Source organism: Mytilus trossulus, chromosome 10, assembly GCF_036588685.1.
Source record: "Mytilus trossulus isolate FHL-02 chromosome 10, PNRI_Mtr1.1.1.hap1, whole genome shotgun sequence".
Taxonomy (NCBI): Eukaryota; Metazoa; Mollusca; class Bivalvia; order Mytilida; family Mytilidae; genus Mytilus; species Mytilus trossulus.
In genome coordinates this window covers 35,591,286-35,617,617 of record NC_086382.1, presented here as the reverse complement: position 1 = coordinate 35,617,617, position 26,332 = coordinate 35,591,286, and the positions used below count along the sequence as shown (strand labels likewise).

General features: G+C 32.7%; 3 protein-coding genes across 3 annotated transcripts; 1 reads left to right on the top strand and 2 right to left on the bottom strand.

The window, feature by feature from the left end:
• Positions 1-2,376: 2,376 nt before the first annotated feature.
• On the bottom strand, positions 2,377-6,938 carry LOC134686203 (uncharacterized). The gene is made up of 2 exons (XM_063545879.1): positions 5,626-6,938; positions 2,377-2,619 (listed from the first exon to the last, which is right to left on the bottom strand). Exons 1-2 carry the CDS (start codon positions 6,857-6,859, stop codon positions 2,531-2,533), a joined length of 1,323 nt encoding a protein of 440 aa, XP_063401949.1. The 5' UTR covers positions 6,860-6,938; the 3' UTR covers positions 2,377-2,530.
• A 1,629-nt stretch (positions 6,939-8,567) lies between these two features.
• LOC134686202 (uncharacterized) lies at positions 8,568-10,656 on the top strand. Its single transcript, XM_063545878.1, has 2 exons — positions 8,568-9,211; positions 10,435-10,656. Exons 1-2 carry the CDS (start codon positions 8,602-8,604, stop codon positions 10,452-10,454), a joined length of 630 nt encoding a protein of 209 aa, XP_063401948.1. The 5' UTR covers positions 8,568-8,601; the 3' UTR covers positions 10,455-10,656.
• Positions 10,657-20,085: 9,429 nt separating this feature from the next.
• Positions 20,086-22,193, bottom strand: LOC134686201 (interferon alpha-inducible protein 27-like protein 2B). The gene is made up of 3 exons (XM_063545877.1): positions 22,057-22,193; positions 21,045-21,175; positions 20,086-20,367 (listed from the first exon to the last, which is right to left on the bottom strand). Exons 1-3 carry the CDS (start codon positions 22,061-22,063, stop codon positions 20,230-20,232), a joined length of 276 nt encoding a protein of 91 aa, XP_063401947.1. The 5' UTR covers positions 22,064-22,193; the 3' UTR covers positions 20,086-20,229.
• Positions 22,194-26,332: the final 4,139 nt, after the last annotated feature.

Sequence of the window (26,332 nt, the reverse complement as noted above, 5' to 3'; positions counted from 1 at the left end):
CATATCTAAGCTGGAATCGGAGCATTTTTAAGAATTGAATCATTTTAAATCTTTTACAAAAGATAATTGAATCAATTGAAATAAACATTTTAGTGTTAAAAAAGTGTCCAAAATATTTCGTCGGATGAAATTGAAATTTGAGGCCAAAACCGGTCCTTACCGGACCTACTCTTTTCCTAAATCTATCAAGTAGTTATAAATTCAGGAGAAATGAATGACCTCTGAATGGAGACTGGTTACGTCTTCGCATTTTTGAATTTTACAAACGTTCAATCAGTGATTAATTGACACCTTATGGCAATACAACTACAAGTACAAATAATTTTATTAAATTATCAATATGAATAGGACGCATGATTATTCTAACATATATAGTGCAACTAGATGTCGTATATTTAGAAGTGATGAGGGTAAAATAACGTTTTTGAAAAAGAGTTTTTGTTTATTATTTAGTTTGGTCATTTGGTCTTCACAGGTTGCAGTTGCAGACAAGACGTACAATCGGACGGTAGGACGGTAGGACGCATTTAAGTGTGCCCAAATTGCTGGATACAGCACGCGATATATCTGTATATTTTTTTCTTATAGTAGTGAGTTGCTCTCTGTCAGATTTGTGTTTCGTTGATTGTTTTATGCATCAATTGTTGTTTACTTTTTCGTTTCATTTCTCATGTTGTAAATGCAGGACTTAAATAGCTTACTTTTTTTGTGGAAGGTTAATTTGTACTGTTCAAAATGAACCTATATGCGTTACTATGTTTTTTCATTGTGTTAAGCCTTCCAATTGATAATCATAATGTGTCTATCTATGTTGTAATGTTATACTATTGTTTCAGAAAAAGGAGAAGGTTTGGTACCATCAAAACGTTTAATCACGCTGCAATTGTTTGCATCTGTCCTAAGTCAGGAGTCTGATTTTCGGAGGTTGTCGTCTGTTGTTTGGAGTCCATAAGTGTTTCGTTTTTCTCGTTTTTATATGGATTAGACCGTTGGTTTTTCCGTTTTAATAGTCTGACACTAGTCATTTTTGTGCCCTTTATTGCTTGCTTATTGACGTAAGCCAATGCTCTGTGTTGAAGGCCGTACCTTGACCTATAATGGGTTATTTTTATACATTGTTACTTGGATGGAGAGTTGTCTCATTGGCACTCATATCACATCTTCTTATATATATATATCTATAGTAATTTACACCGTTTTATATAGACTCTGGTAGATTGATGGTCTATTTGCAATCCCAGAAATTAAAATTAAGTAAAAAGAAAAGATGAAATATTGCTTAAAACTTACAAGATGCCAAGATGAAACGATATTCGACCGTGTTAATTTTGGTGTATATTAAAGGTATCAAATACATAGCGGGGATGGTCGATTGATCATATGAGGCTTTTAGCTGATATGTAGTCATTATAAGATCATGATGACTTCCTACTATTTAAACATGTATATCCTTGAATATAGAATTAGACTTATCACCGAGTGTGTTTTTACATGAATAACATGACATTTTGATCAGGATATGCCTACCCTTCTAGAGTTGAAATGTTGTTGCTCGGGTTCGTGTCTCTCTGTCATAAAATTTCTTTTTCATGTAATTGATGTTTTTTTAATACTGTTTTTTGGCTATTGGTCATTAGTTGACATAATGTCGTAAGTGTGTCATCAATAATTTTAATATTTCTTTGGTACTTTCCGCCTTTCTTTTTTGAAAAAATACTGCGTTTTATTGATAATTCATTATTAACAGTGTGGCTTCACATGATGGTTAATACTTGCACAACAGGAAACTCTACCATTATAAACACACCATTCCTCGCTCTCTTTTTTAGTTCAGAATATTTTCTTTGTATACATTGATATGCCTCTACATATGTGATTGACCAGACTGCACACCAGCAAACTACGTTCGACGAACTCGATCCTCAGTGTTTCAAATTTTATCAATAAAAGTAACGAAAGTCTCAAAAGTCAAGACCAAACTGCCGATCATGATAAATAGCGTAGACATTGAAATAGAAAATAAAAATAGATTTATGGTTGGAAAATTTTATTTTAATGAAGCAGTTAAAAAAATCAGGGGGTGATCCTACTTAAGAAATGCCTTGCTGCGAAGATATTTGCAAGTATAAATGTGACAAGATAAAGAATATCGTAACCTAACTGTATTCTTTAGGTTATATTTTTTTAAGGATTTGAAATTATTAAAATTTAAAAATGATATAAAGTCTAATGCAAAAAATGTAAGTCATATTTTAAAAATTGATGCAAGTTACATAATATTTATATATACTCGTGGCAGCTACATATATAGTTTGTTGTATCAAATTGTCCTTAGAATGTATTCTAGTAAAAAATACACCGTTATACATGTATGCACGAAATTTATAAAGTATTATAAACATTTTATATCACTTTTCCATATATTAAATCAATATCTTGAGAGTAATTGTTCCCAAAAATATATGTGCGCTTTTTGCAAATTCGTGGGTTTTTTGTATGCTGTTATTATTCACGGTAGAGACCACTGTGATTAACTTCCTCGTAATGAAAAGAAGATCCCAATACCAACAACCATGATCATCAAATTGGTTAAACACATGGATCCATCTCCTTTAACTCCTGAAAAATAACAGTATAAACTACAGATAATTAATATAATGATATAGAAATAAAAGGAGAAAATCAATGTATTTGTAATTTCAAGCATCAATTATATTCTTTGTGAAGGTTACTTTATTTCACCAAAGTTTAAATCTCATAAATCTATATAAAAATTATAAAAATTCAGGTAAAACAAATAAACTTTGAAAGGAAACTTTTTACGTCTACAGAAAATGCGTTTCATGCTGTACTTGCATATGCGAATCACTTATTTATATGTCAAATCGGAAAAAGAACCCCATCGGTAAATTTAAAGTCTGGTATCTTATTCCAATATGGTGGTGGTAAATTAAGACAAATATATTCAGAATTGGGTCTTCCATCTTCTTCGACATCTTTTGTTTTGTTGCCTTGTTTGCCCTTTCGATTCAAGAGCCACTAGTTGGTCTGTTGTGGACGAAACGCGCGTCTGGCATACATATTATTAATTCTAGATTCCTTGCCGAATTGATAAGATACATCGTGTTGGTCAACTAATTCATGTTGGTGACCATGACCATAATAAAGCGTCGACTTCCGTCATTGTTTTTCATTTGTTTTTCGGGACAGTTTCATGTACAGAGCATTTCCCTTATAATGAAGCGTGCATTCTATAAATATACATGTGCGTTCCTAATAACTTTAAATATATAAACGCTATATAAGTGAATGATACTCTGCATAATAAAAAGGCCAAGTAGTGTGGTGATATATAAAGTAATAGAAGTATAACGCTGTTCAATAGTCATATATCGAATTAAACTAAAACAAATGCGAGTCACAAAACCAAAACAGAGGGAAACCCATACTGTAAAATTGAAAATTTCGTGGAGGATTGAATTTCATTTATTTCGTGGAAAGAATATATCCACGAAATTAAAGCCCCCACGAAAATTTAGCCGCCATATAAAAGCACTTACATTTAAGGAAACCACGTTAACTTTGTAGAATTTGTTTAAGTTAAATTCGATTTATGACTACAAAACAACAAATATTGTACACGAATATAACATTTCGTTGCGATGACATATGCACATTTACTTCTAATAATCAAGTATTTCTTCGTGGGAAAAACACTTAAACAAAGTTTGCTTTGTAAAATGATCATGATGACTGTCTACTGTTTGAAAATATCGTATGTATATCCTTAAATATAGAAGGATCAATAATTCTATTCGTTTGTAATTTTGTTTAGAGTCTTTTTCATACTAATACATCAGCGCTGGATGCTTTGAGTCCAATGTCCTTCGATATGTATTTTCATATAAAATATGTGTATGATTGCAATGAAAAAACTATTCGACATAGTCACCATGACATGGATTTCAGCAGTTATAGATGGCGATCTTTTGACCTTCAACGATGAACCATTGAATTCCGTATACAAAGCATATAGAATGCTCATAATTTAGTTTGCCATATGCACGTGTCGTCTTAACATGAATTACCAGTGAAACTCAAATACGAAGATAAAGAGCATTAGAAACAAAATACATTTGATTTAAAAAGGGCTACGGCACTTTATTACTTGGGGTGAAAAAACGTTTAGTGTTTCGTAGTTTTGTGTATTTCCAAATTTTATAATTAGCACATCTGAAGAAAAGGAAAATATCAATGATAGTTCAGGTTAAAGTGTACAAAAAATCAAACACGATAAAAAACCAAACAATCATAAAAAAAAAACCCACAGAAAATAAACAAACCACCGTACTACAAGCTTCTGACTCGGGATAATTAGTTTGTTTCTAAGTATTGCCCGTATTATAAACCATTTTGATTTAGCAATTAGTAGTAAATGCAGTTAATGTTCATGGGTAATGCAAACATTGGTAATGACTGTATAAGTTAACAGTATTGATATCGATATGAATCACGGTTTCAATGTTTTTATCAATCCACAAGCTGAATTCTTTCATTGAACGCGAAAAAAAATATGTATCTAGGTTAATGCACATGATTGTTTATTTGTCCCATATCACACACATTGTCAACCAATCTGATCGCTTGAACAGAGCTGTTTGAAATATATTGAAATTTCGGTTTGAGATTAGTATTATTTAATTTATTACATGCTAATATTTTTTCGAATATCTTCAAAACAAAACTGCAGCAATTTTATTTTGGATTTCAAAAATCAAGAAATGGGTGAAAAAATCAGCAAAAAAGATTTAAATTGGCGAGTTTTTCATGGTAAGTATTTTATAAATCTATACACACACATTTCTTTACTGTTTATTCTCGTAAATTCATTCAGTAGTAAAAAAAACCATGGATATCTTAAAAATCCACGAGTTTAACCTTAATTTCTCTCTCAGTTATCAACATGTTTACGACAAAAGTCAACCTTTATAACAATTTGTTTATTCTTCTGTTCTCGTTATCAAACAACTCGGTTATCTCTTTTGTTAAGTATACGTTGTCGTCTACTCGAGTTTCACTGTGTCTCCTTTAATGAAGTCAAGGGTAAAAGATAATACATCGCATTCTTAATATATGTAACAAATCATTTATGATCACTGAACCTGTTGTGGACTATTGAGAGATAAGATAAAATAACCATTTCAACAACTCCTTGTCTTTTTACATGCAACTCATTCAAATACAACAAATGAAACCAGGGTGTCACATTGTAATTGCAAAAAGATATAGATTTCACGTTTTGTGGATTTCATTGTCGTTGTGTTTTGTTTATTGCCATGATGTAGTTATTTTTTCATGCGACCTGCTATACAGCAGTTTTCTTTGGTTGGTGTCTTTTATTCTTGTTGTAGTATGAATAAATTTTGTCATATTGTGTCGTAGGTCTTTTATAGCATACATACAACATGGGTTTGTTCATTGTTGAAGGCTATGTGATAATCTGTAAAAATCTTTACCTTTGTGCAATAGATGTTATTTGTTGTTTTGTCTATCATGCTATATGTGCTTATTGTAATACTGAATGGGGAATATACTATAACATTATATGTTGCTACAATAACATACCGTTATCATTTGCAGTTACATTGAATAACAATGTGTCACAGCTTGCATCTAAGCATCCTTGTGATGATAGAATCTTGATAGAAAAACCGCCTATGTTGCCATTGAGATCGCCCGTTTGTGTCATTTTCTTTAAGTCGTTTATAGTAGTGTTAATATTGGTTGGTACAGTTGTGTTTTTTACGTCTAGATCATAAACATTTCGGTCAGTTAGAAAGATATTGATAAACGTTTTGCTGGAAGCAGAAATGTTTAAGCTAATTTCAGGGTCAGAAAACCAAAGAACCCCGTTTTCCTGCCAGTGAAGTTTGTACGCCATGGAATCTACGAAATCATTTAAAATTTTCATTTTAGTATCCGAATTTGATCGTCGGCGCCTACCAGAAATAAATAAATATTTCAACTTCAGTTTAACTAAGCGAAGGGGTCCATCAAAACTAAAACTGGGAAGGAAAGACATAGTGCATTGTTTTAAAGTTTCGAACATGCTTCTGATTGTACGAAGTGACGAATCGGTCGACACTCTTAAGCTGGATTGGATTGTCCAAAATACAGAGAAGTAATCTGATGCACCTAGATTGCAAACGGAAATTGAAGGAGACTCTGGAATTGGTTTAACATAACATGGCGTGTGAGAATCAAACGCTATTCGCTTCACATCCTTGCATGTGTAAGATAGATAAGGACGGAGAGTTTGTACTAAAGAAACTTGCAGACATTTTCTGACGGCATCTATCCACTGTTGTCCGTCCTGTGAAAAATCTTGATAATTTTGTGAATACAAATTACAAAATTTTGTAGCAAACGCAATTGCATAGTCGTCTTCTGTTCCGTTGCATTTAAACTTTCTCTCTAAACAATCCCGATACCAGGAACAGTCTGCTCCTGAAGGACTGTAACACCTCGAGGGTAAAGTCAAATTGGACTCTGTATATTCCTGGCCATTTTCACATTTGCAATCATCATAAACTGATCCCGACTCCACGTCATGAAGTTCTATCATGCATTGGTAGTAACAATATGTTCTGCTTCTGTCACTGCACTGATATTTACCCTTCGTCTTTTCTTTTATATATACATCAGTAAGACATGTGCCCCATTGATATGCATTATAATAGGTAGTAGACTGGAAGCATTCAGTAACCCCACTCGGTCCAGTATCGCGATCACATTCTCCTTCTACAACACGTACACATGACAGGAAAAGTATATAATAGAAATATGCTTGCGTAAACATGTTCAACAGAGTTACTTGGTGATCATTGACATTCTAGCCAGTTTACACATAACATGAACAATCAGAATTCAAACTTATATTTATCTTGTTGCAAAATCCGAAAAGATAACCCATGACATGTCATGAATATGATAACGCTTTATCAAAGGAAAATATTAAAGTAAACAACAAAATTGTTTTTGATTTACAAATTAACGCGTTTTACGTTCACACATTAACTCAATGATGACGTAGCATCGTTATTGCATGTACGATTGTTTTGGTATATTTCTAGCTTAACGTTTATCATTAAATGTTTGAGATTTTGGGAAACCTGAATTTACAATTTAATATTAAAAAAAAACATTTTGAATGACTTGTAACGTTCTTGCTTAAAGTGCAACTCATGTGGAATAAATCTATAATGCTATGACGTTATGGTTTTGTTTGAAGGAAAATAATGTAAACGTTTGCATGTTATGGTTGTTGTTTTTTATTGATCTTCATATAGGTACACCATCTTCTTATTTTAATAGAATTTTACTAATGATTAAATTGGGTCCTACTATGCAATCAGAATTATTTTGAACAAACTCTTTTTCTGATAGATTATATAGAATTATTGATTTTGATTAATATTTGTTTAATTCCTTCTCAGAAAGTTTCATATGATGTGGTTGAACGTTTGGGACTATTTTTCATCGAAGGTAATTTTCTCAACTCTCGAAGCCAAACCATACTTTTCTTTCGTTTTATCCGATATCATGAAATGCATATTAACAACGGTATATTTTACACTGTTTGTTTAACAACCAATCAGTTCAAAATTGTAACTAGAGTCTCTAAAGAGCCTGTGTCGGTACCCTCCCTCATCTTCAGCAGTGTCAATCTATTTTAGTACAAATCATCCTTAAAAATGAACAACTATATCATGACAAGTTAAGGCATGTAGATATCATCTTGCTGACAATTTTTCCTTTTTGAAAATTCCACTTTAAAACTTCTACAGTTTTCAAGATAATCAACATAACATGAATAACAACTAGAAAAACAATATTTTGATATTCCGGTTAGCTAGGCGTGGTCGTCATACACATTTCAAAAACTATATACCACGATGATGATTTGGGAAAAGTTTGGGTTTTTTGGCCAGTAGTTTCAGAACGTTTTTGTAAGATATTAATATAAAAGGAAGACATGGTAAAATTCGTCATTTAAGGGCAATAACTCAAATACGGTGTCTTATGATGATTTCTGCCATGTGTGATTTGTTTGTAGATCTGTCTGACCATTTGTCATTATAAAGTTTCTAATTAATTTTTCAAAAACAAGTTTTTTAGTCACATTCCTTGACAAAAACTCCTTCAAAAATTCTTCTAACAGTTTTTTTCTTTTGCTAACTTCTCTGACATCGGACTCGGACTTCCTTTACTCTAAGCTTTACTGTGTGTATTGTTGTGTTTTTTTATGTTAAATAATTAAGCGTTGATAAACAGTGTGTTTATATATATATTCGTTTACTCATATCTTTCAAAGACACTTATTACAAATACACAATTAGTTCAAAATAAATATTGGTCTACAGGATAACAAGTATCTATGTATCTATGTAGTTACATAATTGACAATTGATTATGTTCCGTGACATAAAACAACTTTTGGTTTCGGTATTAGACGGACAAAATACCGTTATACAGTTTGTAAAATGTATCATATGATATGTTATTTGTCATCTATTATCATTTTAAATAAGACATGACGTAATGACTATAATTGATATAAATACAAACAAAATGGCGAATATATCGAAAGAAAAGTTGGATGAATATTACTTAAAACTACTCGAGAAGACTGAGTACATGAATAAAGAAAATATGCACTATTTTTCGCATTGTACTCATTTATCATTAAAGAGAAAAATCTGTGACAGTGGCAAATTACTTGGAAATAGCACAGAGATGCCACTTAGAGCACCACTTGCAGGCAACAAACGAATAAAAGGAGTATGGTTTGAAATGCAACCAAAACAGTTACCAAAATATTCACCTTATGGAACTAAAAGATTAATCATTCCAGCTGATAAATTCATGTTACATATGTGCACAAAGAAATCAGATGGATGCGTGAAAGATGCACTTCAATATTCTGACGACAGCAACGACGAAGATGATGATGATAATATTAATGAATATGATGATGAACCTTTGGAGAAAGATATGAATGATAACAATGACACGCCCTTTATCCGCAGTGAACACCATTTGAGTTTCGCACATGGTTTGCACGTTAAAGCTAAACAAATGAACGAACTTCATGGATTAAATGAAACATTAGAAAATAAGAAAGACTCGTATAGTGCAGCAGAGCTTACAGGTATTAATAGTCAATTGTAATGTAAGATAATAATAATCATGATCAATTTATAAATATATTAAGCTTTGAATAGTGAACGTCTATTATGCAATAAAGGCAAACTAAAAACATGAAAAAGGGACAATCAATCTCCATTAGTCATTGAAATAAATTCTCAAAGTTGTTACAAAAGATATCGATAAAGAAAGGCAACAGTAGTATACCGCTGTTCAAAACTCGTAAATATATGAACAAAAAACTAAATTGGGGAAACAAACTAAAACCGAGGGAAACGTATTGAATATAAGAGGAGAACAACGACGCAACATTAAAATGTAACACACACAGAAACGTACTAAGACATTAGACAAAATTTCGATGAGAATAACAAATATAACATCAAAACCAAATACATGAATTTGGGATAGAAAAGTACCGTTACACGTCTTATAGTAATGTGAATTCACACTTAAAAATACGAGAAAATCGACATCGATTTTAAATCCAAACACACGTTTTTAGGTATTTAGATTGATTATACCTAATATGACAATATTACTTTAAATTTTTAGTTGAAATATGAACCGCTAACCTTTTACGTTAACCATATACATTCAAATTTATATTGTAAATGATACACATTTCATAAATGTGAAATTTGAATACAGACACGTAACATATGTTACAGTGAGTTTACGTAAATCGATTTGTTAAAGATTAGGTCATTAATTTTCTTAATTGAATTAGTTCATACTTTGCATGTTGATGTTTTGTAATAGCTTACTTTACGGTATGGGATTTTCTCATTGTTAAAGGCAGATAATCGCGTACATTGACTTCTTTAACTTTAATAGATAGTTGTCATATTTGCAATCAAACCAATTATCTTTAATTGTAGAGTAGAAGTAAGGTTCGTGTTTATGAATATGTAGGTTTATGACTACTCGGTGTTGCATTTTGGATTGGTTTTTTTTTTGTTTATAAAGGCCCTGTTTTTTTACTATTGTGGTATATATTTGTCGTTCTTTGACTTATAATTTCGGTTTGTCCTGATGAAAAAGGCACATATGATAATTCTACTTTAGAATCCTAACGAAAATATGACTTAACTATAAGAAAAAATAATTTCAAAGATTTATTCTCATAATCAGTAATTTAATTCAAAATATTTTATTACAGTTAACCGTTTTTCTGTTTAACAGTTCTATTTGATTTCTCTTCGTTTCATACTCGTACTTTTGCAGAAACTGTCGCCAGTCTGTGAAATGATAACAGTCATATCAGAAGCATTCTACTGTATACAGAAGATACTATCGAAGGGTCAAAGGGACAGATAAAACATACGACAAATGACGACATTGCTATGGAGACGAAAAATGAATACGAATTGCGCCCAAACCATGACGAAATACTGATGTTGAAGTTTGCACAAAATGGGTATCATAATGCGGAAAATAGCTAGGAAGGTAAACAAAAGACGGTAATATGTGATCATGCAAATGTGTTTTTTACAGAAATGACATCATACAGGAAAGCAATGGATATCCGATAAATAAGTTAAGATTGCACAAAATGAATATTCAAAAAGCGAAACACTTGCAGGTTATAAAATACAGTAGTCAGCACTTATCATTTACTAGTATATGGTCATTTTTATAAATTTTGTGTAGCAAAACTTTGAATTTTCGAAAAAACCAAGGATTTTCTTATCCAAGGAAAAGATTGCCTTAGTCGAATTTGGCACAATTTTTTTATCTGAGCATCAATGATAATGATTATGTAGACAAAACCCGCGTCTGGTGTATTGAATTATTAACCTGGTACCTTTGATATCTAATTGTAAAAAGGTTTTAATTTCATTGCTGATATGATGACGTCTGGACTTCAATACAAACACAATGATGATACATATTATAACCCATGCCTTGTGCATTGCTTATTTAGATTTTTTTTTAATAATTTTGATTTGGATATACGTTTTAATACACTGTACATGTTGGATATTATAAATTAAATAGTATAATTTGAATCAAATTAGTGAACATTGATTTGACAACCAATGCTTCTTTTAGAGAATACAAATTGAGAAAAAAGAGAATGAAAAAAAAATCCATTCCTCTGAACCCACAATAAGAATTAACAAATGGATATTAAGTTGATATTTATCAGACATGAAGTTAGTTTTGTTTCTCAAATTAAAGATACACTCTTGAAAACATTATCTTGACTTATTTAACTCGACATCTTTTTATTCTGTAATTTCAGATAATCATGGCGGTGATATTTGTGTCTCAGAGAAAGCAACTATTGTAGCCAACACAGCAGCATCTTCAATAAAAGAATCGAAAAAAATATTGCAAAATTTGAACCTTAATCCAGAACAAATTGACATACTTAATGTCAAACCGAACTCAATAAAAAAAGTGAAAAAAGGACAGTATAATATTAAAGAAAGCTTCAAATTGAACAAAAAGATTCCTCTCAATTAAAGATATAAGCGTGAAGATTTTTTAAGGGACGATTTAGAGTTCAGAAAAGCTTCTTGTGAGTGGAATCTGCCTGCAGCTAGGTCAACAATTGAAGAAAACACAGAACTTCCAATTCTTTTCTTTGAAAGTGCCTACATCTACCACAGTGGACAGTATGCTCGTTTTGTACTAGTCAGATCAAACGATTGTGCTCTGGATTGGTGCAAATCACATTTAAAAGCTCTAGATATTTTCACAATCCATTTTTCCAATACAATCCGACAAAAAGGGAAGTTAAGTCAACCTCAAAATCAAACAACGGAAGGAAACTCTTCTTTCGTGATTTCTTAATCGTAGGAAATATTAATTTACAGATGTTTAGTCCGTTACCTCACTGGAGTAAGGTTACCAAAGTAAGAAGAGCTGGACGGGAACCCATCATTGGGATTCTCCGGAAAAAAAAGAAATGAACAAAACTATCTGCTGTGTTGTGATCAATATGTATGGCACTAAGGGAATGGGAACTTTCGATTGCATCATTATATAATCGTTTTCGATGTATGTATTTGCATAATGAACACAAGTTATATTCTAAAATAAATAAAAAACAAAATCTTTGTGCATTTAGTTATCATTGGTCGCTTTTCGGTTTGGACATACATTATGTATTTATAAAAAGGCAGATTTTTTTTAATTATACTTCTTTTTGTAATAGTGGGAGATATAATGAACATAATTGTGCAAATCGGGATACAAGCATGAAATTTGTTATGAAGGTTGACTAAACGATACTAAAAATAAATCCAGCTGCTGGTTATAAAAAAAATCCATTTTTTTTCAAGATGGCCACCGCTTACTTTAAAAATAGCGTTATATCCAATTGGCTACATTTCTTAATCCTTTGAAAGATGTGTTATTTGTAGAATATAAAGAAAATTTTGATAAAACTTTAAAAGTTCCTAAAGTACGAATAAACATTACATAAATGACGAAAAAACAACTTCCGGTTCCAAAAAGGCGGCAAAAACGTTGAAAATGGCTACATTTTGTAAATCCTTTAAAAGCTGTTTTTATGCCCGATGTAGAGGGGCATTATGTTTTCTGGTCTGTGCTTCTGTTCGTCCGTTCGTTCATCTGTGCGTCCGTTTGTCCTGCTTAAGATTAAAGTTTTTGGTCAAGGTAGTTTTTTTTAAGTTGAAGTCCAATCACCTTAAAACTTAGTACACATGTTTCCATGATATGATCTTTCTAATTTAAATGCCAAATTATTGTTTTGACCCCATTTTTATGGTCCACTGAACATAGACAATGATAGTGCGAAGTGCAGGTTAAAGTTTTTGGTCAAGGTAGTTCTTGATGAAGTTAAAGTCACAACAACTTGAAACTCAGTTCACATGTGATGATATGATCTTTCTAATTTTAATTCCATATTAAAGTTTTTACTCCAATTTCACGGTCCACTGAACATGGGAAATTATAGTGCGAGTGGGGCATCCGTGTACTATGGACACATTCTTGTTTAGGTATAATCCAAACTAAGTCTTGATAAAACGAAGATAAATGTTCATATAAAATAAGATGAAACAATACATTTATGACGAGAGAGCGACTTCCGGTTTCACAAAGGCGGCAAAAACGTTGAAAATAGCTACAATTCGTAAATTCATTTGAGGCTGTGTTGTTGGTATAATCCAATGCAAGTTTTGACAAAACGTAGATACATGTAACTGTTTCTTAAGTACGACAAAACAATACATGCGTGAAGAAAAAGTTACTTCTGGTTCCAAAATCGGGATAAAAACGTTTAAAAGTTCAATTTTTTTTTCACTTTCTTCTTCTATACAAGAAATATCACTTACTTTAATATGTTCAGCTCAAATAAATAGTTTCGTTAGAAAAGACAGGTTGATTTTTTAAAATAATCTTACAGTTGCCAAAACCCAAACCCGTGCAAGGGAGTCCAGAACGGTAACGTTTACAGTTACCAACACGACTGGATTTTTCACATCGGCATTTCAAAAGTTCCTGATACGAGGGTGCAACGGCAGCAAACGAAGTCAATTTTGGTTTCCAACAGAAATTGTTTTTTTTTTCTTTCATCCAAACCCAGTGTTCATGACTTGGTAAGTGTAGCTGTCGAATGCATAAATCCGGTTGAGCCCACCTTGATATGCTTCTCTTTTTATATGTTCCGGAAGATAACCTCTGGTAGGCGGAGTAGCACCATAAGGGCGATTCTTGCTGACATATGATTCAAATCATGCCCTGTTGACAGCAAGTGTTCATGTTGCCGCTAATGATGCAAGCAAATGCTTCTATGATGTAAATGTCTGTGTCTTCGTACAATATTAAAGCGAGCAAAAACATCCGTTATGCCTTGTTCATTCGTTTTTTATGTGTTTTGTCATTTGATTTTACCATGTAATTAGGGATTTTACGTGTTTTTGTGATTTAACTTTTAACATCTGGAAATACGTCTGCAAAGCTTATCTCTTTACTTTCCCGCCAAATGCTGACACAGTATCACATTCACAGACTTCATTGAAGGAAAGAATAGCGACTGCACGAGGACAAAACGCATTTGATATGGAATATTCATGAAGCAAAGAAAGTCTTTATTCCTTCAAAAACCTGTCTTCACCTAATACGAAGGGAGCTGTAATCCCTAATAAAACTACATCTGTGTCAGTATTACTACAAATTACTTTTATCAACCATTTTCAGCAGCAAGCTTGTCATTGACAAACATACGTGTATCTGTTTGCTGATGCATTGTTAAAAAGGGATAGCTGGGAAGTATCCCTATTGAAACTACAAAGAATATTTCACCTTGAACATGTCGAGTAACATAACCATTTTTGATAGAGTCTTTTAAGATGCAGTTCTGTCAGCAAGAATCTTGAACCATTCCGTTTTGTTGTCATCGTCAAAGAGAAAACAACTTCAAACCCTTGGCGTTCTACCAGAACCAACAACTTTTAGTCTAGCACCAACACTTTTTCTCGGTCATGCCTTTAAATTATTGTTTTAGTAAAAATCAAATACAACTATTTTCTTTAAAAAATCAATTTTGTACAAATCAGATTTCAAACTCGTTTATCACTTTAGAAAATGTTTGACGCTTTTTAAAGAAATCCTTTTGTGTTTGCGTAGAGTCTTCATGAGGTCGTTCATCTGTTTTAGAATGACTCAAACCACTAGATATTTCAAATTCTTCTACTAGTCTATTGACGTCCATCCATTAATAGTCTCAAATGTATCTTCCGTGTATCAACATTGCCTTTCACAATTGCATTATTCTGTTTTTGTGCCTGCTCAATTGTGGTATAAGAAAACAACTTGCTGGTCTTACGTGCAGTGAAATTATCATTTGCAAATTACATTGACAACTTGCGGTTGATGTTCGTGAAGGGAAGTCACATTTCAGAGATGTATCAGTAACCATCGAGCATAATTTACACGATCTGGACCCCAAAAAAAACCCGATATCATGCTTGATTTGCAACATTTCTTAGGTATGATATTTGACTCATAAAATGAGCAAACAACCGAAAGTACAAGAAGATCTTAATTCATAATTGAGCGCCAGCAATTAAACTGGTCTAGATGACTCTCTTTCCTTTCAACAGTCTGTCAAATAATAAAACAGCTATATTTTCTGCGTTTGGACATTAACGAATCAAGAAAAACACACGCATGCGCATGTCTAGTCCTAGGTACACTTTGTATATACAATAAAATAATTATGAAGTTCTAAGTGTTGCATTATCGACTTCAATGAGGACACAAGTCCATCCACTTTCAGGCAATATCTCAACTAGAATTTTAGAATAAGATTTTTCAATGTACAATCAACTAAATATGACCATCAGATTATCTTCTGGCCATTCCCACTGAATTTGATTAGCCAATACCAAAAGTAGTTGATCTGCAGCTATAATTGATGTTTGTCCGGGTTTTTGAAAGTTAACCACTTTTCATGGTGTTCATCGGCTACTTGATCAATTCAACTGAATGGGCGTGTTTTCAAACAGTGGCATCATTGAAGTTACACATACTTGAATAGAAGATTTTTTGAGGAATTGAATGACAACCAAGATATGTTTACGAAATTCAAATCCTCCTCTGTTAGACGAAATACCATTGGCAGCAGTGTCCCCTGGCAGTGAATGTCAATTGCTCTGTATGTCTATTAACACTTCGCGCATGCGCAAAATTGATAAAGCTATTTGTTTAATAACCTTGAAACATGTTTTCAAACAAATTATTTATACTATTAAAAATCAAAAGCACCAAATTAATAGTAATTGTTTAAATGTTTATATGTGAATTTTGGTACATTTTTGCGCATGCGCCAAACCTGAAGAGTCAACTATTTATTTCTATTAAATACGTCACATATAAGGAGTGTAGCCACCAAATCTGATAATATTTTTCACTAAAAGAAGGTCAAAGAAAAAGTTTTCCAGAAACATTAGTATTTTCGAACTGAAAATACAGCCATTTTTGAAAAAGGGCGCGGCCTTTTTGAAAAAAATGATTTTTTTTCATGGCCAGCAGTTTTTTCTTAAAAAGTATATAAAATGATGCTTCGTGCTAATTTAAATGCTTGTATCACATACACTAGACCTATTGCTTATTGTATCTGAGATATGGACTTAACCACCAATCTGAACCTTGTTCACGGATCCACGAAAATAAGGTCAAGATCAAATGAAAACTGTATGACGGAAATGAAGACCTTGCACATTCCAAAAATACATGTAGTTACCATGTTACTCATATAAAGAAAGAAATTACCGATACAAAACATCTGAACTTTTTTTTGACGTAGTCACTCAACCATAAAAATGAGGTTAAGAACAATTGGCTTGTAACAGACGGAAACTTCGCAAAATAAGCAATCTATGTATACAAAGTATGATGCATACATGTCTTCTAGCTTCTATAAAGCTTTGAAGAAGTTAGTTGCAACCGCCACCACCGCCACCGTCTCCGGATCATTATCCCTATGTCGAGCTTTCTGCGACACAAGTTTCAGGCTCGACAAAAAGCACCCGTGAACCACATCAACAAACAACAACCACTAAACAAGTTCCTGACTGGTGCGAACAAATGTAACCCCGTATGGTTATTCTTACCGACATAAATAATTTTTGGTATCACACCTTTTATGATCTTTTATGTATGATAGGTTAGTAAAGAACAACAATTTTATGAGAAAAATATGTAGGTCTTCCTGACTATGTCTTCCTAGTATCATGTCCATTTATTATCGCTAAGATATCCGTGATTTGCGTTAAGTTATGACAATGCATTGTCTACAGCTGCTACAATCACCTGAGCAAGTTTATTGTCCTTCATAAAATCTTCTTTTCCTCACTTCCATTTCAATTACTTCATATTTAAATTGTGTCGGTCATTTGCAAAATTTTAGTGGTCAAAAATTTGGATCACCACTTTTGGAGAAATCTGTAACTCAGTTCATTTTTTTGAAACCAAATTTTCTGATCTCACAATTTGATTTTTAGTGAATTAATAATCGCAGAAAATCCGAGGCTGTTGTTACATTTCAAAAAGGAATATGTTGTTGTTTCATGAGGCAAAAGAGGAAGCAAAGTATTTATTGATTATAGTGCAGATATCTGTCACCAAGTCGCACGCTTAAGAAATAGTAGTATTTGCATCCATGGAGAAAACACTGAATTATTTGTCTTGCATTACAGATAAACAAGGTACTACAAAGGCACGTACATACGATATCAAAAAAAATAATTGTAATCGTAAAAATGATTATTATCAGCTCCAAAAAAATCAATAGCTGTCCAGTAGGAATTATTTGCGTATTGTATTCTAGGTATTGTCACCAAGAATGAATAGAGTTATCTTTCTTTGTACTGATCATTTGTATGTATATTGCAGGGTCATTTCTTATAGGTGTAATACCACCATTGATTTTCCCCTATTAGTTTTTGTTAAATTTGCACTTTTCAAGAAATAATTGGCATGAGTAAAGTTTCATCCTGTCCAGTATTATAGGAAAAAATTCACATAACATTTCATTGCATATAAGAAAATAACCATCATTGGAAGTTAACCAATCAAGTTATTCCCCTTATTTTATCTGTGTACAAGGTTTAGTCACCATGTAACCTCAAGATTATAAAATTTTCTATAGAAATCCCAAATAAAAAATAATGGTGTTTTGAAATACCCAAGACACATGTTTATGACACAGAAATGTTTTAACTGCAATAAAATGTAGGATTAATTACCTACAACTGTCAAATTCAAGGGAATATTTTTTTCGACCTACTTTCGTATACAACCGGATGTGATGTACCATCATTTGGTGGTATTACACCTTATATTATAAAACGAATCCATTGATCCCGAGGTGTTTATCTAATTATACGACCTAAACAACCTGGTGACATGCATAATATGTATAACTGTTTTTGTACACAAGTAGTTTATAAAGCATTGGTCACACCTTACCGGATAAGACGAATGGACGCCTAACGGATGAAAATAAAAGTTGTCCGTTGACAAATTTGTTATCCGTTGGGAGTCCGTTGATGTAATGACCAACTAAAACGGACGCCTAACGAATAGACGTATTTACACTTGTATGCAAATTTGTCCGCCATTACGAAAAATCACACAGGTTCCCGTAAACTTTGACATCATAAATTGAAATATTTGACGTCACAATTTAAAAGTAATTGTTGCTTGACGTCAAAAGGTGATTCGGAGTAGATCTAAGGTCATTCGGAGGCAAGATTCAGCTAAAAACCAAAAGTGTGAATACGTTTATACATAACGGACATGCAACGGATATGCAACGGACGAGAAATGGAGACGTACCGGACAGAACGGATGTCGAATGTACATCCAACGGACGAGAACCGCATAAAACGGACACCTAACGGAAGCGTACCGGATAAAACGGATAAACAAGATATACGAAAAAATTAAAGGCGACAATAATAATGCATGTAAATCGCATTAATACTGAAAATATTGTGCGTAACTAGTTTTCGTTTGTTCTTCAAAATGCCGCTAAAGGGCAGTGTCTGACCTGAATAACAGCTGCTTGATTGTGAAGATGTGTCCGTACTCTAAGATCGATTAAGAATAATAAGAATTCACAAACCTTAAGAAATCTAATTGGCATTCCTGATGAGAAATTTTCAATCGGCATTTTATCCGTTTCAGATCCGTTCATCATCCGTTTAATTCGTTATACGTGCAGTAGAAGTCCGTTTCACATTCGTTCAACATCCGTTTTATCTGTTAGACGTCCGTAAGAAGTCCGTTGGTGAATTTATCTGCCAGACCTCCAACGGATGTATAACGGACACGTAACGGATACAAAACGGAAACGAAACGGACGAGCACCGTACAAAACGGACGTCAAACGGACATTTCATCCATGGGACGTCCGTTCAAAGTTTTGAACATGCTCAAAATTTTCCACCGGACAGAACGGACGTCGACGAATAAACACTTAACGGACATGCAACGGATATGGACGGACGCCTTACGGATAAGAACGGACGTCTTACGGACATGCATGAACGGATTGAAAAAAAGTTATCCGTTAGGCGTCCATTCGAGCGAGCTATCCAGTAAGGTGTGACCGAGGCTTAAGGAATATGCGCTAAAGAAAATAAAAGTAGTTGCAAACCAAAGTTCCCGTGACTGAAAACATTAAGAAAGAGGTACATGCAATAAAAAAAATCTTGAGATTGGGCTTTTGTACGTCTTAATTTCTGACATTCTAAAAGTGTAACCATTATGATAAATGACTTGATTTCTTCATTTCCAATCAGAAGTCTTCTTCTAAATTAGTTTGTTTGTACAATTCTGAATAATCAAATCCGAGAAAAAACAGTGTGATTTCAATTGTTTTTTGAAGCGAAATTAACAAAGCTATACATATGATATAATAAAAATAAAGCAAATTCCTACAAGGACTATATAACATTATTCAAATTGGATTAGCTCCCATTTATCAGAAAAGTGAGAAATTATAGCTAGTAGTAAATAACTGTATATTCAGGCAATCTAATTTTAATTAGCCTGAACTGGATCGACAAGTTGATTATGACTTACATTGTACAGCATGTTAATTTACAAGGGAAGATATAAACATTACAGCCTACATGGACACATTATTATGACTCGATCAGTGCCAATAATTATATACTCCTTATTGCGGCACGCTTTGCTGAGGACCAGCAAGAACTAATCTAAATCATTGTTTTGACCCGTTCATAATTCAAACTTACAATTTCCTCACTCTATGCGAACATGCTACATTTTTTTGTACCAATAAACATCCGAGGCGGAGAACTTGAAAGCAAAATATTGTTTAGTCACATACAGACCAGTAATCTCTAACTTAATATTAAAACACCGACATCTAAATAACATTTTATTGAAAATGCGTAGGCCGAAAATAAATTAAGTTGACTGATAATCTCATAACATATTCACAAAGTTGTAATTATAATGTTTCAAAAAAAATAAGCACATTTTTCGAAATTCGCTATTGAACGCTGACTTTTATTTTATATATTTTGTGACTGCACCAGCTACGGTCCCTACTGTTGCTCCTATCGCTACTTTTGTCGAGGCTGCCATCCCTAAAACACCAGCACTTTGGCAAACAGCAAACCATCCACCAGCTGCAGTTATCGGGGTCTGAAAGAAGAGGCAAAAACAAGTACAAATTAAAGTTGTGAAAAAGGGTGTCCTTAAATAGTACATTTTTTTTCTTTATCGATAGTGCATATGCATGTCTATAGAATACCTAAAATGTTCTCGCTATATTGAAGACCCCTTGTGTGCCTTAGGCTGTTATCTGCTCTTTGGTCAGGTTTATGTCTTTTTTACACATTCCCCCATGTACATTCTCAATTCTATTAAAACATTATTTTATTTTCATGTGTTACATATATGTTTTTTTTGGTCATTTTTTAACATAAATAAGGCCCTTAGTTTCTCGTTTGAATTTTTTAACATTGGCCTTTTATTAAAGCTGACTATGCAGTATGGGCATTGTCGAAGCCGGGTCGTAAAGTCAATATCTGTGTCATTTTGGTCCTTGTGGAGAGTTGTCTTAGTGGCAATCATAGCACATCTTCTTTTTTTATAAGAAGATTTTCTTTGTTGTTGTATATTGTATTATGTTTACGTGTATAATCAATAAACATACAATGCATACCCAATACTTCATTTACTTTCATTTTTAACGCTGGAATGATATATTTGTATAGAGGAAACAAGAGTCTATCTAAAAAAAATGTAAGGTAGGTATCTTTGATGTTTTTTATCCAAACAAATTGCAATCTATTTGTTTACTGTTATAGAAAAGTTACCTGTACCCAGGCAGCCACAGTACCAGCCGCTACTCCTGCTGCTCCAAAACCTGCAGCACTAAGTACAAAGGGTGCGGCTACAGTTGCAGTAACTCCAGCTGCCACGGCCACAACTCCAGATGTTAATGGATCTAAAATATATATAATAAACTTATGTAAACATTTTTATACAAATTGGTAAATAAAAGAAAGATCGTTCAATACGTTTTACTTTTTCATGTTATTATGATTTATGATTCCTTTATTCTTTAAAGATAAAGAAATCATGATAATATTATAGGGTTTCAAATCTTTTAACACTTACTATACAGTTTTCATTTTGCTCATTGTTGAAGACTGTAGTTCTTTAACTCACACCAAAAAGGACTCTGGTTTATAGTTGTAGCATTGCCTAAAATGACACATCTCTTTATTCGAGATTTGAACTATTAATAACCCTTGCCTTCCTAATGTACAAATTTTAATAAAACTGAGTGAGGACCAAATCTGGCTATTAAGAATTATCATAAGGAAGAGGGAGACAGTGTACATGTATAGGTATTTAAATGAAAACATATCCTTTCTTTTTAAGTTCAGATGGGCTGTGTATTTCAACTCAATGACCAGTGGCAAGTATTTCATCATGCAAATTATCAATTCATTTACATTTTTGCAGATTAAATGAAGAGGAAACGTTCTGCCATATATCATTTATAGCAAACAACAACAACAGATTTCTTTTTATTTAGTTATGCGAGTAAACGTTTATAAACTTTGCCATAACATATACAGATCGAACAAATAAAATTAACTTTGTTAAATGTGTAGTGTGTATATGTGTAAACACAGACTTACCTATAATGCACAGTGTATAAAGGTAAACAAATTCAACATATTCAAGCGACTGTGGTAAACATGAGTATTAAAGGATGATTATCTGTTTAAACATAATATCACATTCATGACAAAATAGTGTTACATGCATTAATATATACAAACTAATTTGACACCTTGTAAAAACAAGTAAACTTACTAGGCATTCTTCCGTGATATCTATGTTAGTTTATGTTATAATCCAAATACACAAGGATAAAGCAGGGGAATATAAGTAAGGGGGAGGGAAACCAATGCTAATATCCTGGGAAGATCTTATTCGAACCTGTTGGGACTTTACCATATCAAATGAGTAAATATCAGAGATAATCGAAAAATAAATCGTATCTTGCCATTGGTTTAAAAACATTTACGTCAAAATGACAATAACTTACAACATGAATATTGATATATTTGAACTCTATTATTCTAAAATTAAAAGGTCAATACACAGTTTGATAACTAACTGAGGCGTATTAATTACATCCATGCGCTTAATTGTTCGACTCATGATATATATATGATTATAAAATAACAACCTTCAATTTATTTGTTTCTGTTGTTCACATATTTTTGAACATTATGGACGATTCTCAATAACGATTCGAATCTAGTGACATGTAATTTGCATTCTAACTGCAATGCTCCTTTACGCGTGCACATGTCACCAGGCCGTTGTATGATTTGAAGTGTTCGATGGTTCTTAACTTTGTTACTCTTGAGTCGGTGATGATTATTTAATTTGTGTCATTTTCATCTTTTATAGACTTTTCTTGTTCTAAAATATGAATGCATAATTTAGCTATTTAAGGGGGCTCGCGGGTCTAAATCAAATTTTTTATTTAATATAGGATTTCTCTATATTTTTCTATAAATGAACTACTTAATAGAAAAATGAAATAAAAAAATGGGGTCACCGTTCATTTACGCTCACAATCTGCTTTCGAAAGAAGCATACATTTTTGTTAATGTCCTTTTTTTCTGTTGAACTAATAGGAGAAATAGCGGTAATATCGAAATAAATTTAAAAAAAAATTACAGAAATCGCTTAAATTTTACAATTATTCAGTTTATGTACAGCTTATTCAAAAACAACAATAAGAAATATAGGTCACCGATGAGTTAAAAAAGATATTTCAATTTTAAGGCAAAAAAATGGCATTTTTGCAACAAAGGGAGATAATTTGGAGCTTTTTCAATGATATCTACATTTTAAATGTCACTTGGGGCCAACACGAATTGATTTTTTGGAATGAATTATGTTCCTTATGATAAAGTAACAACTACTAAAGGTAATAAATAAAATTTATAATGAAAAATTAAAGTTTATTTTTTTTCTGAAAATCTTATACCCGCGAGCCTCCTTAATATAACAAAAGCGGCTTGTTAGTATGTGCTTATGACAGTACCATAGACACCTGATCACAACTAGTATATTTTATTCCAGTTTTCTGATTTTTCTATAATTTTTGGGACAACTCTGTATTTGTCAATGTGAAATCATAAATAAACATTATTGTGATTTTTTCTTTTCTTTTCATCTTAGCATTAAAATATATTATGATCTTTTTATTAAAGAGTTTATAGAAAAATCGTAAGGGTTACGCGGAACCCAGTGTCTCGTCTACTTTTGTTGTAAAAGAGTGTAAGCACAAAATGTATTAGAAAGTAAAATCACAAAAATACTGAACTTAGAGGAAAATCAATTCGGAAAGTCCATATGGCAAAATCATATAACAAAACACATAAAAAAAAGAATGGACAAGAACTGTCATATTCCTGACTTGGTACAGGCATTTTCAAATGTAGTAGGCTCAACAAAAAATAAGGATATTTTTGTTTCGCAGTCTTTTATAGATATATACATATATATCTTTTGATTCTGTCCATGTGTGGTCAAAATCCATATTGGATTATGAATCCAATGATTTGTATAGTTACTAAACAAATCCTTGATCTAATAAAAAAAATTTAAATGCAGACTGTATGTCATGTGAAAAAAACTCCATTTAAAAGTAATTAACATGCGGAAAAACAGGAAATAAATTATCATAAAATATCCTTCTAGATACTAGGCTAGCATTTGATCATAAACTATAGATTCTATCAAAGTTATGTATAAATCCAGGATATAAGTTACGTGTTATTAAAAAATTAAAAAAAAACAATAATGTGTCCCCAGTACAAACGGATGTCCCACTCGCACTAGCATTTTCTATGTGCAATGGACTGTGAAATTTGGGATAAAAACTTTTTTAATTTGGAATTAAAATAAGAAAGATCATATCATAAGGGACATGTATACTAAGTTTCAAATTGATAGGACTTCAACTTCATAAAAAAACTACCTTGACCAAAAACTTTAACCTGAAGCGGGACAGACGGACGGAAGCACGGACGGATGGACGCACGGGCGGACGGACGCACAGATCAGAAAACATAATGCCCTCTTTACTATCGAAGGTGAGGCATAAAAACGCACAGATCAGAAAACATGATGCCCTCTATACTATCGTAGGTGAGGCATAAAAATACAGAGTGAATGAAATGATAATTGGCAGAAAAAACTAAGTCCATTTAATTATAAGTAAAATACGGATAAACCGAATTTTTTTCTTCAAAATTTAATTCTGAATAGTTACTTTCTTTACATCATAAACAAGCTTCCTTCAAAGTTTGGTAGAACTCGAAAACAGTTTCAGAAAGTTATTAAAATTCCAAAACTTTAACCAAAGATTGAACATTTGAGGACATAGCACCGCCGACGACTAAATGTAGGATCGCTTTCTCGCTTTTGATACAAAAGGTAGGCTTGACAAACACATGTTGAATGGTTTGTCGATGAGACAACTCTCCACAAGAGACCAATATGAAAAAGAAATTTATAACTATGTATAGGTCATGCAACGACGTCTGATGGACTTCAACAATGAGCAGAGCAATACCAATATTTTCAACAATAAAAGGCCCCAAAAGGACAAATCTAACTATTAAAACGAGAAAACTAAAGTTGTAAATATGTACAAAATAATGAACGAAAAACAAGTATGAAACATAGATATTAACGAAAACCACAGAATTACAAGCTCCTGACTTGGGAAAGACACATACAGAATAAGGGGGTTTAAACATTGTATCAGGCGCCTACCTTCCACTAACATGGGCTATGTAGAATATTCCAATATAAGAACAAACCATTAAAATCAGTTTGAAAAGACTCAAATCATCAGATGGATACAAATAGAAATACATCCAACAATACACAGACTGTACCATCTATTCTCCTTGCATTTTAATATTTAATAAACAAGATAGCATAACCCTGTGACCACAACCTGTGATATATTCCAGGCGAGTATCCAGTCATTTTGAAAAGGAATTCCGACCCCATGCAGCAAAACTCCCTGGATCTGCCAATGATTTCACTGGGTTCATTGTGTCTATTTTTTTTTATTTGAGGAAATAGGCAGTCGAATTATTTGTAGGTTTTTTTTAGCATGGATTTCAATTGTGTTATCTCAGCAGGCAGATGCATGTTAGGAGCACTATCAACATAGTTTGTTAAACAGTATTCCACACTTTGCTTTATTTTACTGTCATTCTTTTATATTTTTGTGTTCCAATAATTACAGAATACAAACCAGCTAACTACTTTTTAATGGAATATATGTCTCTGCTGGGGCATAGCATATTGTGAGCAAGTACACTACCAAGGTTGTGAAGCACATCTTCAATGATAAACATGAGGTTCTCCAGGGTAATAAGCTATGTCTTCCAGATAATAATGATAAAATTCCAATAGTAAGAAACCTGGACGGCTTCATATAGGAACTTTTAAAAGCAGAGAAAACTGTGCACCTTATATACAAATACACAAAATCAAGGATAACAAATTCAATAAGGTAGCAGTAATTTAGTTCCATTATTGCTATCATTTTGATGAACTATTTCAAATATGAAGTCACAAATAATACTTTATGTACGGTATGCATTTTGTAGCTCAATTTCCAAATTTTTATCAGCAGCAGTGGCGGATCCAGAACTTTTCCTAAGGGGGGCCTGCTGACTGACCTAAGGGGGGGGGGGCCGCTCCAGTCATGCTTCAATGATTCCCTATATAATCAACCCTTTTTTCCCCAGGCCCCCTCCCCTGGATCCGCCTATGAGCAGGTTAAATCTTTGCAATGTTGCAAAGCACAAAACAAATTTTCAAGTGTTGGACAGTCTGAATATTCCTGTAACATTTGATTCCATTTCATATGTTCTTGAAGACTGAAACCATGTGTATTAAACCTACACAGCTACTTTTGCATAGGTACTATTTTTGTACAAAGAATCTGTAGTACTACTGTTAATTTTCAGTACTATTGTGTTACTTTAAAATTATTGTAATATTTAGGTACATGTATCTGTATTTTACAGTACTTGATTTGTTC

Excerpts from the sequence above, each read along its gene's own strand:
- LOC134686201 (XM_063545877.1), bottom strand. Across the intron at positions 20,368-21,044 it reads CTGTGGCTGCCTGGGTACAG|ACCCCGATAACTGCAGCTGG; the intron begins GTAACTTTTCTA and ends CTCTTCTTTCAG.
- LOC134686202 (XM_063545878.1), top strand. The coding sequence starts at position 8,602 with ATGACTATAATTGATATAAATACAAACAAAATGGCGAATATATCGAAA. Across the intron at positions 9,212-10,434 it reads TAGTGCAGCAGAGCTTACAG|AAACTGTCGCCAGTCTGTGA; the intron begins GTATTAATAGTC and ends GTACTTTTGCAG.
- LOC134686203 (XM_063545879.1), bottom strand. The coding sequence starts at position 6,859 with ATGTTTACGCAAGCATATTTCTATTATATACTTTTCCTGTCATGTGTA. Across the intron at positions 2,620-5,625 it reads TGTAACTGCAAATGATAACG|GAGTTAAAGGAGATGGATCC; the intron begins GTATGTTATTGT and ends GTTATTTTTCAG.